Source organism: Suncus etruscus, chromosome 2, assembly GCF_024139225.1.
Source record: "Suncus etruscus isolate mSunEtr1 chromosome 2, mSunEtr1.pri.cur, whole genome shotgun sequence".
Classification (NCBI taxonomy): domain Eukaryota; kingdom Metazoa; phylum Chordata; class Mammalia; order Eulipotyphla; family Soricidae; genus Suncus; species Suncus etruscus.
This window is the reverse complement of record NC_064849.1, coordinates 18789823-18806685: the sequence shown is the minus strand read 5'-3', so window position 1 is coordinate 18806685 and position 16863 is coordinate 18789823. Positions and strand designations below refer to the sequence as shown.

Below are 16863 nucleotides of genomic sequence, written 5' to 3'. Positions count from 1 at the left end.
ATGTAATCCTTAAATTGCAAACAGATGCTTTGAAGTAAGTCAGAATTAATGAGTGATGTTCTCCATAAGATCTCTAACCTTCTAAACAAAACTGCTGATTGCGTTTCTCATTTGTCTGTTCGTGACACATTTATTAAATGGCATTAGTACACTAGTAATTTTGGAGGAACGTGTAGAGGCAGTGCCATCTGTCAGATACCATGTGATTGTGTAGATTAATTATTAGAATATGGTGAGTTTTCCAAATGGGGCAGGGAATAGGCTGCATCTCTAGGGGATATTTGGTCCCAGTTCTTGCTAATTTATTTCCTTGTGGGCAGCTGAACTTAACTTGAAATTGTTTCTGATCTACATAAATCATGCAGAACTCTTAGGAAAAAAACATACCATGTAAATCTTCAATATGACTTTATTTTCACAGGTTAGGTGAATCTTGTTATTTATTATAAAAAGAAGAATTCTGGCTACATGTGTTACTACAGTCTGGGGTTTGAAAGAAGTCATTTGGTCTGGTCTGGCTAGTACTTAAGAATTCCTAAGATTTTCCAACAGCCAAAGTTCATAATGATTAAGTTTCTTTGTCCTTGATATTCTTCTGCTGTTATCAGTCTTAGATCACTGCAAAGATGTTCTTTATTTTCTTTTCCTTTTCGTCAGAGGGTGAAACAATGAGCCTCACTGCTGTGCCTCACTCTCATAACTGCCTGTCACTATTCAGGAAGTATAATTTTCAAGGGATAATTCCCCCCTAAGTCATCACCAGTGAGGAGGGTCATTTTTCCCTTTTCCCACATAATACGGAATAAGGGAAAATTCAGAAGAGTAGCAACAAACCTATTTGAAATCTGATAGGGTGACTTGGTTCTTTTTTACTTTGAGGACAATTTGGGGTTTTTTTAGTTGAAAGAATAGACTTAATGGATTTAAGGATATTTGTAAATCAGAGTTAAGGGGGGAATATTGCTCTTCATATGTATAAAATTAAAAAATGAAGCAAAGGAAGCATAATTTTCATGGAGTATTAGATTTGGAAGGACATAATAGGGTTTATCTAGTTCAGCCTCCTACTGGTGAATAAACACTCATTTTATGTTTATAGAAAAAACTGTTTGAAGTTGGAAACAGGAATTTGGGTTTGAAAATACTATGTTGCCTAATTATTTTTTGCTTTATTGAAGACGTTTCTCCTAAGTTAAATTATAGCTAACTAAACCCTTATATCTACAAAAACTTAAATATATTTACACTTACTGGGTATTTAGAACCATTGTGGTTTCTGACACCATTAAATGTATTGGGATCATAGGTAGGAAGAGAATGATTTTACTTAGGTTAGAAGTCATAGTTAATTGTAATTTTAAAATAAAATATTATACAGGGTGGCTTTAAAGTAGTTTTACATCACTTTGCCTTTATAATCTATTTGGGCTGGAGTTTATCTTCTTTTGTCACACAAATGCATTTTGTTTGTGCTTGAATGGCATGATTAAATGATTTTAGAGTTAATATATAGATCTACTTGTGATTTTGTTAATTCTTGGTCTTGATAAAAATTAAGAGACTAATACTTACTCAGTTTTGTGGTATAAAGAATTAGAGGAATGATCCTGATTGTCTTGAAAATACAACAATTTTAAAAGATGTTGTTAAATATTGTGAAAGCATCATTTCACCCAGGGGGTTTGAAGCAGAGATGTTACTTCAACTGATGAGGAAAATGAAACCTTACTATCACTTTTACCACATCATTTCTAACTTTTACCGGTACTACTTGTTTATCTTTCATGTTGAGTTGCATGGATTTCGGCAGATAACCACAGGTGAAAAGTCATCATGTAGAATGTCACATTTCCAGAATATTTATTGTGGGCCATTAATATGGCCATTTTTATGGTCATCGGAAAGATTACTGTGATGTATTCAGAGCGATGTAATCAGCATTAGAAAAAATTCAGACAGATTGAAGAAGACGTAGCTGCATAGCTAGGCTGGTATATTTTCTACATTAAAAATAGAGGACCATGAAATACACCTTATTCTATCAGTCCTGTTTCAGAGATCTGAAAATTGTCCATGCTTTGTCCATTGATATGAATGTCCAGCTCAGTCCTGTTTGGGCTTTTAGAGACCAGAGCAGTTGGAAGTTCAGGCACAGTCTTGTCAAAATTCTCCATTTTGATTTGGTATTCACCTTTGGAACCGCGGGTCAGCAGAGATGCAAAACAGTGATGTAACATGATCTCAGAGGGCAAATACGAGGTCCTTCTCTGACAGATTTCTCCAGTACCTTCTTGCATTGCTGAGAGAAACACGACTAATTCAAAATGGGGAGGATTTTCGTGCTGGAGCAGAGAAGCCAGAGGACTTGATGGTATAATGGAGTGGTGGTAGGTTAGTGGAAAGACAAAGAATGGACATTCCTCAGAACTGATGCCATCCAGGTGAAAGTCCACACTGGTCTGGCGGAGCCCACCATTTTCACTTTCCTGATAGAGAATAGCTGAGATGCGGACACTGGTCAGAGGGCTAGGTCGAGTGTTGGCCACTTGGAAGATTAGATTAGGTTTGCCATCTATGTGGGCTACTACTGCTAAATCAGTAAAGCGAATAGAGAAAGCTCGATTTTTTGGTCGGGCAATCTTCGCCACAAAGGCACCTAAATTAGAAACCATTGAATTTTTTTTAGAATGGACACTTTAAATATCAATATCTTTTCTGAATGAGTAGAGCTTATCAGATATGTCCCTTAGTGCTCTATCTTCCAAACAAGTAAAGAATTGAACTTATTGTTAATCTCATAGTTTTGATAGACCTGAAGAAAATTTCAGAATAGGAGCTGGAGAAATAGCTCAATAGACTGAGCTTTTGCTTTGCATACTGGAGCCCTGGATTTGACCCTTCACACCACATGTTCCCCTATGCATTGCTGGAAATGATCCCTGAACACAGAGCCATGAGTAACTCTACCCCCCAAATTTCAAGCATATACAGTATTTTAAAACTATGCTTTTAAAAATAGGTAAGTAAAACTCATTTTGTTCATAGAAACATGCAATTTATCCTTTTGTTTTTTAGAAGTCAAAGAATGGTCATTAAATGTTACTACCCCTGCTTTAAAAAATGCAATAGAAAATAAACACCATTTGTAGTTAGAGTACTTGTCGTTGGAGGGGAGATTAAATTCAGGGTGAAATTACTTGGTTCAAGGAGGAGGCTTATAAAGTGAATGCTACATTAAAATATCTTTTATCTTTTGCACATCACACACACACACACCTCTTTTTTTAAGAAGGCACTTTTGGTGCACACCAAACCCCTTATATTCCTGGGCTGTAGATCAGGGTTTCTTAATTACTTTTTTTTTTGCTGCAGATCTTGTTCACAGGCTGGTGAAACCTCTGGATCTCTTTTTAGAGTGGTGTTTTAAATGTAATAAGGTAAAATACATACAGAGAAAACAAAATATATTGAAATCCAGTTAGACATTAAAATATTATAGTACTATATATATGCTTTATTAATGCATCCAATAATATACTGGTGGGCTTAATACTTATTATTTTGGAGTATTAGTATTATATATGCTGTGAAAATACCAATGAGTACTGTTTGTGTCAGAGTCATATATTATTGATACTATTTTTTGTTATATTGATATTTATAACCAAGTGAAACACCAGTGCTGGGATGTGGCTCAGCAGCATAGCATATGCCTTACGTACTTGAAATCTGAGTTTGATCTACAGCATCACCCAAAACAATCAACCAAGTAAGCCAGCATTGAAGGGTTAAATATCAAGTCAAGGACTTGGGGTGGGGTGAGTGATGGTAATTTTTTTCCATCTATATTTACAGATCCCCTAAATTTTATCTGGTGATTAGCCTATTTAAGAATCTTGTATAATTAAAGTGATTTGTTGCATGTTGTAGACCCAGTTGGCAGTACATTGGTACTTGATTCTAGACAAGCCTTCATATGACCTCTGGCTTACCTGTGTGCTAGAACCAGGTTTTCTTGGGTCAGAGAGAAAGGACAGTGATGAACGTGCTTCCTTGCATGTGGCCGGCCCAGGTTTGATCCCTGGCACCAAACGGTCTGCCAAGAACTATTAGGAGTGGTTTCATTTTGATTTTTTAGTTGTATCGCTATCCAAAAGGACACTGACCCCCTACTTCCTTAGAGGAAAAACTTTCATATTGGCAGTTCTCTAAGCAGAATTTTATCATTGAGCCCATATTTCTAGCATATTTTGCTAAGAATATGCAAGTTGTTCTCTAAAATGTAATGCTGGCTGTGATGTTCTGGGCTCACTGTAATGAATGAATGTTGAAAAGGTGAACTCAATAAAAGCCTATATTCCTCTCCCCCCCCTCCAAATAATTCTTTGTTAGGTAAAATAAGTGTTAAAGAACTAGTGTGCTTGCTTTGCATGCTGGAGGCCTGCGGTGTTCCCTGGGACTATGTGGTCCTCCAAGTACCTGTGGGAGCAGACCCTGAGCACAGCCATGTTTAACCTAAAACCAAACCAAACCACATAGCTCTCTTTGATTCCCCTATTTTAGATCTTCTGTGTATAAAATTTTGGTACATTCTCTTGTTGCTCAAGTCAGCATCATAATTATTCTTTTTTGCTTAAGTGTAAAATGTAAATTCAGTTATAATTACAAATGTAAGTTCCATATAATTAACGCACATAAATTGCTCTGTAGCATAATTACTTGTAACTAACTGACAGTATATTTTCCAAAACACTGATAATTAAAAAAAAAACATTACCTGTAATAAAAGCCTCTAGCATGAGGCCTAGGAGCATTTGTATGGCAAGAAGGGCGATTGCACTTGGACAGTCACCACTGGGAAACATGGTCCCATAGCCAATTGTGAGTTGTGTCTCCAAGGAGAAGGAAAATGCAGCTGTGAAACTGGTGATGTACTTGACACAGATAGTGTGGTTTTCAGGTGGGGCATCGTGATCTAGTTCCAGATCACCATTCATCTCAGCTAGAACATACCAGAGCACTGCAAAGACAAGCCAGTGGACAACGAAAGAAGCAGAAAAGACCAGCATCATCCAGCGCCAGCGCATGTCCATGAGGATCCCCCAAGCATCTCGCAGATATGCAAGGCCTCTTTGAGCACCATCCATCTGAAGTGTGCTGTGGCCATCTTTGGTGACTATTCTCCGGTGTCTTGGAGTTAGGAGAGGAGCAATCACTTTGCAGTTACTGCCATCCATCTCAGACTGTGCTTCTTTGAAAAATGGAGAGTAAATTTGTAAGCACTTAGCTGTTTTACAGTTAGTATAAATAAATACATTTTCTCCTTCCTCCCACTCCCAATCTCCCCTTCGTTTGTGGGACCACAAACTCCTGGCTGTGTTTAGGGAGCACTCCTGGAAATGTTTAGGGAATCATAGGAGGTTCCAGGGATTGAACTTGGGTTAGCATTGTGCAAAGCAAATAACTTGCCTGCTATACTCTAGAACCAATGTTAATACTTTGAGACTGGACTCTTAGTTCTCTGCGCTAGATTGCTTCTGATTATTGGGTAGGGTTTTCTAATTTGTGGCGGGTTTGAGAAGGTTGGATTGTTTTTTTTTGGACTATATATGCCCTGGGTTTACTCCTTGTTCTGTGCTCAGGGATCACACCTAGTACTGGGAATCAGACTTGGGTCAGCCACTTATCAGACAAGTGTCCTGCCCACTGTATTATTTCTTTGGCCCCAGCTTTTCCTAGTTTTGACAGTGTTGTCTCATTTCTCTTTACATAAGGGAGTCATTATTCATTTGTTTGCCAATCAAGGAGTACCTCAGGATATTCCTTATTTTTCATAAAATGCCATAAACTATTATTTGGCATTGTTTTTCTTTCTCTCTTAATTTTTGGGCTAAACCTTCCTCACGGGGCTTTTCTCTGCATATTGCCTGGAGGTTATTCCTGGTAAGCAGGGCACTAACCCAGGCCCCTGCACACAAAAACGAGCTTCTGTCTGTCCTTTGACTATGGATTGAGTCTTTCAGCATTTTAACATACTCAAGTTATTTTGTTTATTGGTTTTTGGACCACACTCGGCCCTGCTTGGGGTTACTCCTGGCTCTGCACTCAGAAATTGCTCCTAGCAGGCTTGGATCATGTGGGATGCTGGGATTTGAACCTGGCTCAGGGGACCATATGGGAGGCCAGGGATTGAACGTGGGTTGACTGTGTGTAAGGCAAACACCCAATCCACAGTAATATTGCTCTCTCTGGTCCTTTAAAAAATTTTTTTTTCGGGCCCGGAGAGATAGCACAGTGGTGTTTGCCTTGCAAACAGCCAATTCAGGACCTAAGGTGTTTGGTTCGAATCCCGGTGTCCCATATGGTTCCCCGTGCCTGCCAGGAGCTATTTCTGAGCAGACAGCCAGGAGTAACCCCTGAGCACTGCCGGGTGTGGCCCAAAAACAAAAAAGGAAAAAAAAATTTTTTTTCTAAGGGTAGTGATTATTCAAATCTATTTTACAGGGTATTTTTTTTTTTGCATAAGTGTCTTTTGTTTATAAAGTAAATAAACCTAAAGTTTGAGTTGAATTAACTATTAACAATCCCTGGGTCTGAGCAGTGGCACAAACGGTAAGGCATCTGCCTTGCATGCGCTAAACTAGGACGAACGGCAGTTCGATTTTCCGGCATCCTATATGGTCCCCCAAGCGAGGAGCGATTTCTGATCACACAGCCAGGAGTAACCCCTGAGCATCACTGATGTGGCCCAAAAAACAAAATAAAAAACAAAAAAAATCCCTGATGTATCAATTGGCAATGTTTTTTTTTTTTTTTTTTTTTTCCTTAAAATATATGTGCAGGCTGCTAGAAACAGCATGGGAGGTGCAGTGGTGCTGCCTTTGAGCTCTTCTCTCCTTTGTGGTTTATGGTCGACTCTTCCCTGTTAACTTCCTTTTGCATTTCATGCTCTAGGGCGTGCTGCACATATTATTCATGCTATTTGGGGGAACAATGGCACTTTAGGGGATGTGGAGGCATAGGAAAGTGTGTCCTTCTGTGACCAGGGTATTTTGGATACCACTTTTATGTGTTGCTGGACTGGAAATTGGTCAGCAGGGTATATTCTTTCCCTTTTGTTCTGGTCCATCTTAGCATTTATTGGTGATAATAGAGACATAATTTTGTATTTTATTTTAGATTTTATTACTGAAAAAACATTGGGGTGATTGTTGAATTTATGTAGATCTGATTCCATTCATATTTTAAATTAAAAATATTGGGACATAACTTTTACAATTATTCTGATAAGTTGCCGTATTTTTTTTTTAAACTTTATTAATTGACTGATTGATTGGTTTTTGGGTCACACCCTGCGGCACTCGGGTTACTCCTGGCTCTGCACTCAGAAATCACCTTGGCAGTATGGGGGACTATCTGGGATGCCGGGAATCTAATCAGGTTCCTTCCTGGTTGGCCACATGCAAGGCAAACACCCTATCCATGTGCTATCTCTTTGGCCCATGTTGGCATTATTTTAGGTTAGTTTCATTTTGGCACAACTATTTAATGACTGTTTGCTAGATTCTTTAGATGCTTCAAAGTCTGTTTTTTTGAAAACAAGCATAACAAAATATCTTTTGTTTTTGTTTTTGGTCCACACCCATTAGTGCTCAGGGTTACTCTTGGCTCTATGCTCAAGAATTACTCCTTGTAGTCTCAGGGAACCATATGAGAAGTTGGAGAGTGAACCTGGGTCAACAGCATATAAAGCAAGGCAAGCACAGTACTCTCTCTCTGGCCCCAACAAAGTACCTTTATCTTTTCATATTATTTCCAATTTTTTGGTTATGCCAGCAAGATAAATGTAATTTCCCAATTTTCAGCTGATTTTACCAAAGATCAGAGATAAAAGAAATATGTATGAGCAAATGAGACCAGCAGTTAATTTGTTTTTGATTTTAAAGAGCTGTGTATTTTTAGGATTTGGTGAAATAAATGTTGCCTAAGATGGTTTTGCATTTATTTGCAAGATAATCTTTGACAGGCAGACTTTTAGCGTTTCTTTAGTAGGTGCTTTTTTTTCTTTTTCTTTTTTTTTTTTAATTCTCATGACTATTTTAAGCATATTGCTATAGCTGTAAATGGTTTATGGGCCACACCACTCAGAGCCATGGGGCTACTCTGAACTCATTTCTCAGGGTTGCTCTCAGTCATCCTCAAACACCAGTGATGGGACCAAACCTGGGTCTCCTTCAATAAGTGTGCACTCCAGTTCTTTGAACTTACTCATGGACTCACACTTAAGATTTTTGAGTTTGGATTTTTGTTTTTGTGCCATACCCTGTGATGCTCAGGGGTTTCTCCTGGCTATGTGCTCAGGCTCGGGACCATATGGGCCACCAGCGCAGGCGATGTAACAAGGTCGGTCCTGAATCTGCCGCATGCAAGGCAAACGCTCTACCAGTGTGCTATCAATCTGGCCCATTTTGGGTATGTTTTTGATGGTGCTGAAATCAAACTCAGGACATCACACATTCTCTACTACTGAGTCTGTCTCTTTCTCTCTCTCTCTCTCTCCCCCTCCCCCTCCCTCCCTCCCTGCCTTCCTCCCTCCCTCCCTCCTCTTTCTCCCTCTCCCTCACCTTCTCCCTCTCCTCTCTCTCCTCTCTTCCCCCCCCCCCCTGCCAATTAAACTGGAATCAAATTCAGGACATCACACATGCTCTACTACTGAGTCACACACACACACACACACACACACACACACACACATACACACACACTCCTACTCCTGAACTGGGCCAATCAAGCATATATTTTAAACCTCTGTAGATAATTTTTAATGATAGTAACAACAGTACAGGTTAAGATATATAGCTTATCATTCTTGGAATCTCCATGTATTGTTACTTCATGTCAAGCCCAAAGATAGTGTCTGGCACAGAGTAGTCTCAGGAAAAATTAGCTTTCTTATTGTTAGTAATTTTCTTTTAACTTTCACAGTAATAAGTAAGTAGCATGATGATTTTTGTTTACAGTTAACTGAAACTGAGGTACAATTTCTCCTGAGATTTCATGGGTAGTAAGTGGTAGTGAATTTCACACCAACTTCAGAGTGGTGTTAGTTTTGTATTGTCTCAAAAATTGACATTTTGACCCTGTGCAAATTTAGCTTTTGTGATAACATAATGTTCCACTTGACTTGTTTTGTTTGAACCACTAAGGAATATGTATACTTAAGGAATGCTTAGATTCATGCAAAAATATACTTTCAGTTAGGATACCTATGTGTCTTAAAGTTTAGAGCAATCGGCATTATTGCTTAATATTGACTTCTAGATACTGCAGAGTAGTAGAATTAAAACAATGTAGAGAGAAGTGTTCTAACATAGCACTGTCAAATTTCTATTATATACCATCATTTGATTAAAAAAATACTTCGAACCTTGAAGAGGAAGAAAGATAAATTCTAGTGGCTGCTTTCATGAAGATTGTGAGCCACTACATTATCCTTCTTTCTTGCTTTCCTGCCAATGTGAAAATGCGAGTCATGGACCTGTACACTTGTGCTTGTTCCTCTAATGAAGCTATTGTCCTGACAAATGCTATGTATTGTCTGTTGTTGCACAGAAATGCTCTGTTTCCTTTTCATTTCAGTGGACTTTCTTGAATTTAAAATCTGCTTTTAAGGAGAGAGAGCCTTTCTGTATATTTTAGAGCTCACAATATTCTTTATTCTTACTTGGTTTTCTGTTACTTCTTTCCAACAGTTTTTGTAGCATTCTTAAAATGTACATACTTTTATTCTTTGTTTCATCTAAGTACATGAACTTATAAACAGGGAAATAAAAAAAGCTTTACTTTTGATAGTTTTGATAGTTCATCTATATATACTGATCATTATATATACTGATATTATACATCCATACACGCGTGCGTGTGCGTGCGCGCGCACACACACACACCTTGCTAGATCCTGTATGATTGTCTTGGGTAGTGGAATAGAGAAAAAAAAATAAGATTTTGATCCCTGCTTAATGCTGAATGACTCAATTTTTTGACTCCATGTAGTCAGTGTGGTTTATCATAATGAAGAAAAGTTGTAAATCTAGCCAGGCTCTAGCTGTACTGGTTATGTAGCTCTGTTTAGGTAAACCACCCTTTCCTCATGACTAGGCCTCTTCAGATTAAAGATAAAAAAGAGACCCATTATGTATTATTGCTTATGTGAGACTCTAGGTCCAATCTTTTTGTGGGGGAGGGGACACAGGGAGATGAGGGAGGAAAAAACCAAAATAATTAAAATGCCTTTAATTTGTATTTGAATATATTTGTTTTCCTTAATTGATAGAGATTTTATAAAGATACATGTGTGTTTCTTGAATGTATTTGTCTTGGTTTACTTTTATGAGTTTCATCAGCTGATATCACTAGAAAGAGCAATCAAAACAGGTAGGTTCCCTCATATCTGTGCGTGTGTCTGTGTGCATGCACGTGCACACATGTGCTGTTGATAATTGCCTGTTGATAAACTTTGGTGAAAAACTATAAAATGATCATTTGGCTGCTTCATTGTTCTGCAAAGTAAACGCATTCATTCTGCACATTACACTCTTCATACTGTAGTGTATTTCATAACAATAGTTAAGATATAAATACAGTTAAGACTAACTACAAAAAATAAAGCTCTCAATATGATTGCATATTTGTTCACATTTGATAGAATAATTTAAGATGCCATAATCTTAGAAAGCCTTTCTCTTTCCCTTCATAATTGGGGCAAACCCTGTGAGTTCTGTTATATAATAAGCTCAGAGATTCTTTTATTTGTTAGCAGAACTATCTGCTAATTTCTCAGTAATTTTATGTTTGCACAGAGGAATTTAAGATTAGGATACTTAATTACTTTTTTATGAATTAAAAGCAAAAGCAGAGGTTTTGTTTGTTTCATTTTATTATGCTCCTTTGAGTTTCTTTGATTTCTCCCAAAATAAAGAGACACTTTTTTTAAGCCACTGTTGTTTTTTCCCCTTAGATCTTTCTCTTCTATTGATTTCTATGTTACAACAGAACATTAGTGTATATTTAATTAAAAAAATAAAGATTCAGCAATACTTTTTTAGTAGATTATTCTATTTCTGAAATTTAGGGGGGAAAAGAAAAAGAAACTATAAATATTGCCTTAATTTAAAGAAAATCTATTGGCAAAATCTAACATTGTTCTCTTTTTCCGGGTCTCTGTCTGTCTCTCCCTCAAGGAAAGAGATGAGAAGGAGGCTTATTTCATGTACTCACCAAGTTTGCTGCTGGGTCAGCCTATGTAAGTGCACAGGCAGTCTTGAGGAAACTGGGAAGTTGTCTTTACGATGAGGCCATTCTAAACTACAGGTCTCACTGGCAGGTTCTCTTCTTGGACTGGCCTTCAGTTCACATTCTTCTGTTTATAATGTCGTGGGGGCTGGTTTTGGCCGATGCTGATGTGATTGGTCACTTAGTCTGCAGGGGGGCCAATTAGCTCTGATCATGTGGAAAAGAATGCTGGTTTGTTAGGAGATCTTTCTTTACCCAACACAAACCTTAACAACTCTGGAGAAAGCCTCCAGAACTGACTTGGAGAAGGGGTGCATTTTTTCCCTCTAATCAGGACCGGTCTTTAGTAAGTTTGCATAATCTTACTTAAGAGTTTATTTGAAAGTTCAAAAGGATAAAATTCCCTGCAAGATTTCCTTTCAGCGTCTTTCCTTATGTAGCATGTTAAAGTGTGAGATATTTCCTTTACTAATCTTTTTTTTTTCCTTGGGAAGATTTGGATGAGAACTTTCAGGCATGAATTAATGAATTGCTTTTACGACTTTTCTTTCCATATCTAGTCTCATGATAAAGGTCTACTGTTAGTTTTAGAATTAGTATTACAGGTAATTTAATTACTTGAAATCTTTTGGCAAGGAGATAGACCTTTGTTTATTCATTTATTTAATTTTAAAAGCTTGGTATAGGCATCTTGAATAAGATAAAAATTAATTCTTGCTAACTCGTGATCACTTTAAAAAACACACTTATGTGTGAAAAAACTGAAGACTTAAGGCATGTTTTAGTGATTTGCGGGGAGGGTTGTTCCTTAAAGATAAGTGTGATGACATGTAGTCAAACTAATGTTTGGGCATAGGGTATTTATTTAACTTATGGTCTAACTAGTTCTCAGTTGGAAAATGTTTGTGATACAGCTTGTTGGCACATTGAAATGAGCTGTGGCTTTGTGTATTGCTGTACTGAGTAGTACTTTTCTTCATCTCCGTTAGCTGCATTTTAAAAATTGGATCAAATGGCACATGTAAGAGGATCTATGAAAACAAAGACTGTGATTGTTCAAAGTAAAATCATAGGAGGCCTGCTGGGGAAATTATTAATGTAGATCAATATAATGCTACTTACAAAGTGAAATCCGCCTTTGTAGAGTCCTTTCTCTCTACATTTAAAAAATATATCTAATTCCTTCTTTGTTTTATTAATGCCAAACATTTCAGTACAAGTTCAGACATAGCAATGGAAACTTACCTTAGAATTAGAGAAGGTATTAAGTAAAGGACTTACAAAGTGCTACTCTTTCTCTGCTTGTACTTGTAGTGGTCAAACTTTATCTTAATTACCAGCTTACTTATTGAGGGCTTGGTAAGGCAGAAGATGCACTTGAGAGCAACACGGCCTTTCAGAGAGCTTATGTTCTGGATGGAACTGTCTGCCATGTCTCTTGAACAGACATGGTAAGTGAGGTCGTGAAGGGTCTTGCTGAATTGAGACTATAATATAATCTGTTTAAGATATTAGCAGAAATGATTCGGCATATAATGATCAAGAAATATCGGAAGTGAAAAAAAATAAATGTCTTAAGTGAAGTGATCCAGATTTCTGGATTTCTACAGTTTCCAAGTGATAGAGCCTCTGGACACAGGACAGTAGTTCCTAATGCTAACTCTTCATTATTAAGTGGATACTGAGGTAGTTCTGGGCTACCCCCTCAGGAGCATTTTACTGCCCTTAAGTTCATGGTAGTTGAGTTGCTGGCTAGTTGTGATGACTGATAATGATGTAGAGAATTCATGAACGTCTTAAGTCATAGGACCGTCCTAGATGCTTCAAAACCTCTTCTCTAATAAACAAAGATGTCAGCTATTTGCTAGTGGTAGGTCTCGCACATTACAGTCTTCTGTATCTGTTTCTGGTGTTCTTATAGTATTCTTAGTTTTCTTTAGACCCTACTTGCTTTTCCAGTTCTTTACATTCAAGCCTTCCTGTTGATTGTTCACACCAGAGATTCGAGGCAGCACCTGGGTGTGCCCTGGCAGATAATAGTGCAGAATACGGGATACATGAAATGGTTTATCAGAGGGGTTCTGATAATGCTGAACACCGTCCCCACCACCTGCTTTCAGGCTCTCTTCCTAATTTTTTTTTTTGTTTGTTTTTTGGTATTTGGGCCACACCCAGTGACGCTCAGGGTTTACTCCTGGCTATGTGTTCAGAAATTGCTCCTGGCTTGGGAGACCATATGGGACACTGGGGGATCGAACTGTGGTCCATCCTAGGCTAGCTAGTGCGGGCAAGGCAGACACCTTACCCCTTGCGCCAATGTTCCGGCCTCTTTCCCTTTAGAAATTGTGTTTTTAGGGGAAGTGAAGACAATTTTCATCCACCCAGGATTTGGGCTGGAAGAGAAATTGCAAATCTATGGATTTAGAATTTAAATTACTGCATTTTAGCCACCCAGTTTAGTTCACAAGAAATCAGGGTGAGATGGGAGTAGGGGGAAAAAATCAACACCTTTTTAATATTTACTCTGGTATTAGAAAATATATTTACTGTTGAGTAGAGAATATATATCTGAATAAAGGAATACAAAGTTGCTTGCTAGGAAAATTTGCACATAAACAAGGTTCAAAGTCTGCCCCATAATTCCACTTTTGCTTTTGGAGTTTGGGCACTTGTAGGGAAGTTCCAAGTCTCAACAGCTGTAGATTTTGTTGGCTGAGTGCCTCTTTGCTCCATCTGAAGTTTTCCATAAACACCATTTTTGGCTGTGAGTCAAGCATTCACACAGGTGCCCTTTTACTGCTCTTTCTCCTTAGGAAGTCCGCTCAGTCCTCTGAGACTAAACCCAGTACTGCGTTTGCATTCACATTTAGTTTGTAAACATGGTCTATTCAGACTTGATACAAGGTAGAAACAACCAGGCATTTTTGCCATTTGGAGAAAAATACTTAGAAAGCATCTTTGTAAAAGGGAAGAAGGGTAAGACCTCATATATCCCGAGTTAACTGTTGGTATAAGAATGTGATATTTGCATATTTACAGTATTCTTCCAAAATGGTTGTGCTTGCTTTGAGTTGAAAGAAATGTGACTTGCCTTTTGGAGATCCTGGACACTTTTAAGACTTAGGTATTCCCCCCCCCCCCCCCTAAAATTTAGATTATTTTGCCTCTGAAAAGGGAAAGAAAGCATGCAGTTTCCAATTCAAGGATTTATATCCCTCCAGTTCATTCTTGATGATAGGATAGTAGTATTTGGGCTGAAATATTAATATGTAGGTTATTCATTCCACATTTAATTTTAAATAATAATGATGAAAATTTAACTTGTTCAAAATTTTTAAAAAAGTCACTTAAAATGTTTGGTTCCTATCTGTTGGCAAGGACATAGCGAAAAGGGAACTATAATCCTCTGCTGGTGGAAATGTTATATGTTTTGTTGGGTGGGGACATACCTGGCAGTGCCTAGGGCTTACTCCTGGCTCAGGGATCACACATGGGGGGGACTGTATAGGGTGCCAGGGATCAAACCTGGCTTGTCCTCATGCATGCAAGACAAGTGCCTACCTGCTATTCTATTGCTTTGCCCCAACACCCATGTATTTTTAAAAACAAAATTATACAGATAAAATTCTCTTTGAAATTGCTACTCACCGTTCCAATTTGACACAAACACATTTAGGTAATAAAGAAATAATGTGTAATCATTTGGGTTATTATAGATTTATTTTGGTGTTTTATAATAATTTCTACATAACGTATACTTTTTTTGTTTATATTAGTAATTAGGAAAGTTTTTTTAATTAAATTGTGCCTAAAGGCATTTCTCCTTTTCTAAACTTAGGTGACTGAAGAGAGAGTTTAGCAGGTCAGGGATTTATTTGCCTTATACCCGAAGACCTGAGTACCTTCGGTATTAGCTAGAGCCCATTTGGTACTCTATAATAGCCCCTTTTATGTCATTTCTGCTGGCATCTTAGTATATTGAGTTCCACATTCCTTGTTTCAGTGCTGTGGTAATCTTTTTCAAATGCTTCACCCATGACATCTGATGCCTTTGGAGATGAAACTTGCACTCCACCTCTTCCTTTTCTTGCTTTAATTTCTCTATAGATTTTTATTGCTGCTTCCTATGTGTTTAATTTGTAAAGAACTTGAGTAGGAGTGTGAACTTGTTTTTGGTTCAGTGACTGTTCATTTCCGGCCTTTGAGGTCACATTTCCTCAATGGAGCAGTAGAGAGTCAGACATCATTTGTGTTCATATGAGGAGTATGTGAATAAATACATAGTTGTGGACTACCAGTTGTAGTGTGTTGCTCACTCCTTTGCATGCATGACTCTGGAAATGGAGGGCAGGTGCCATATCTTAAGTTTATTTTTTCTTTCCATTTCTTTTTTTTCCTTTGTGGTTTTTGGGTCACACCTGGCAGTGCTCAGGGGTTATTCCTGGCTCCAGGCTCAGAAATTGCTCCTGGGAGGCATGGGGGACCATATGGGACTCCAGGATTCGAACCGATGACCTCCTGCATGAAAGGCAAACGGCTTACCTCCATGCTATCTTTCTGGCCCCTTGTTTTTTCTTATTTAGTGGGCAATGGGTGCTCTCCCAAGCTGTGCTCAAGGAGGCCCAGGGCCCCCTGAGAGTATTCATCCAGTTGTATCAGACAGATCAGTGCACGATGTAGCTTGTGCCATCAGGCAGGGCATCCCTAGTAATGTCCAGGATTAAACCTGGGGATCCTGTGTATACAGGCTTATTTATGCTTCTGATCAGGAGCCTTCTGGACACTGATGTTGCTGTTTCATTAGAGGTTTTAGTAAAACAAGCAAACAAAAAATGCTGGAGCACCCCAGTGTCTCTGGAAGATAAATTGGTTGGTGCCTGGTGATTTTGACTGTCCCTGCATGACCCAGCAGTTTCATGCCTAGATATATATCAATAGAAATGCAAGCAAGCATGCCCACCAAATATTGCATCCAGGCTTATCCAGAGCAATACAGTTTATAATAGCAAAAACAAAAACAAACAAAACCTAGAAACTATTTAGAGATGCAGAAGAGAAAAATATGTTTGTTCATTCAGTGAATGGGTACCAGTTTGTACTAGTGTAAATGAACATGTTATGTAGCTAAATCTCTCAGTGTTCAGTGAGAGAAGTCATTACATCTTACTGAACTTAAAAACAAATTACTGGGGGCCGGGCGGTGGCGCTCGAGGTAAGGTGCCTGCCTTACCTGCGCTAGCCTAGGAGACGGACCGCGGTTCGATCCCCCGGCGTCCCATATGGTCCCCCAAGCCAGGAGCGGACTTCTGAGCGCATAGCCAGGAGTAACCCCTGAGCCTCACCAGGTGTGGCCCAAAAACCAAAAAAAAAAAACAACAAATTACTGTAGTAGAATGCCTGTCTCGAATACAGGCAGGGGATGGGAAGGGGGTAGGGGGTAATGTTGCACTGGTGAAGGGGGGGGTGTTCTGGTTATGACTGTAACCCAAATATGATCATGTTACTTAAAATATATTTAATAAAAAATAATAAAAAAATAAAGGTATATTCTGCTTCTACAAACAATGTCAG

The 16863-nt window shown here is 38.4% G+C and overlaps 2 protein-coding genes across 3 annotated transcripts in view; one reads left to right on the top strand and one right to left on the bottom strand.

Moving 5' to 3' along the window:
- GIGYF2 (GRB10 interacting GYF protein 2) overlaps positions 1-16863 on the top strand; it is a 153918-nt gene that overhangs the window by 65716 nt on the left and 71339 nt on the right. The gene's annotated exons all lie outside the window — the stretch shown is intronic.
- KCNJ13 (potassium inwardly rectifying channel subfamily J member 13) lies at positions 398-11372 on the bottom strand. The gene is made up of 3 exons (XM_049769321.1): positions 11278-11372; positions 4778-5253; positions 398-2656 (listed from the first exon to the last, which is right to left on the bottom strand). Exons 2-3 carry the CDS (start codon positions 5235-5237, stop codon positions 2034-2036), a joined length of 1083 nt encoding a protein of 360 aa, XP_049625278.1. The 5' UTR covers positions 5238-5253; positions 11278-11372; the 3' UTR covers positions 398-2033.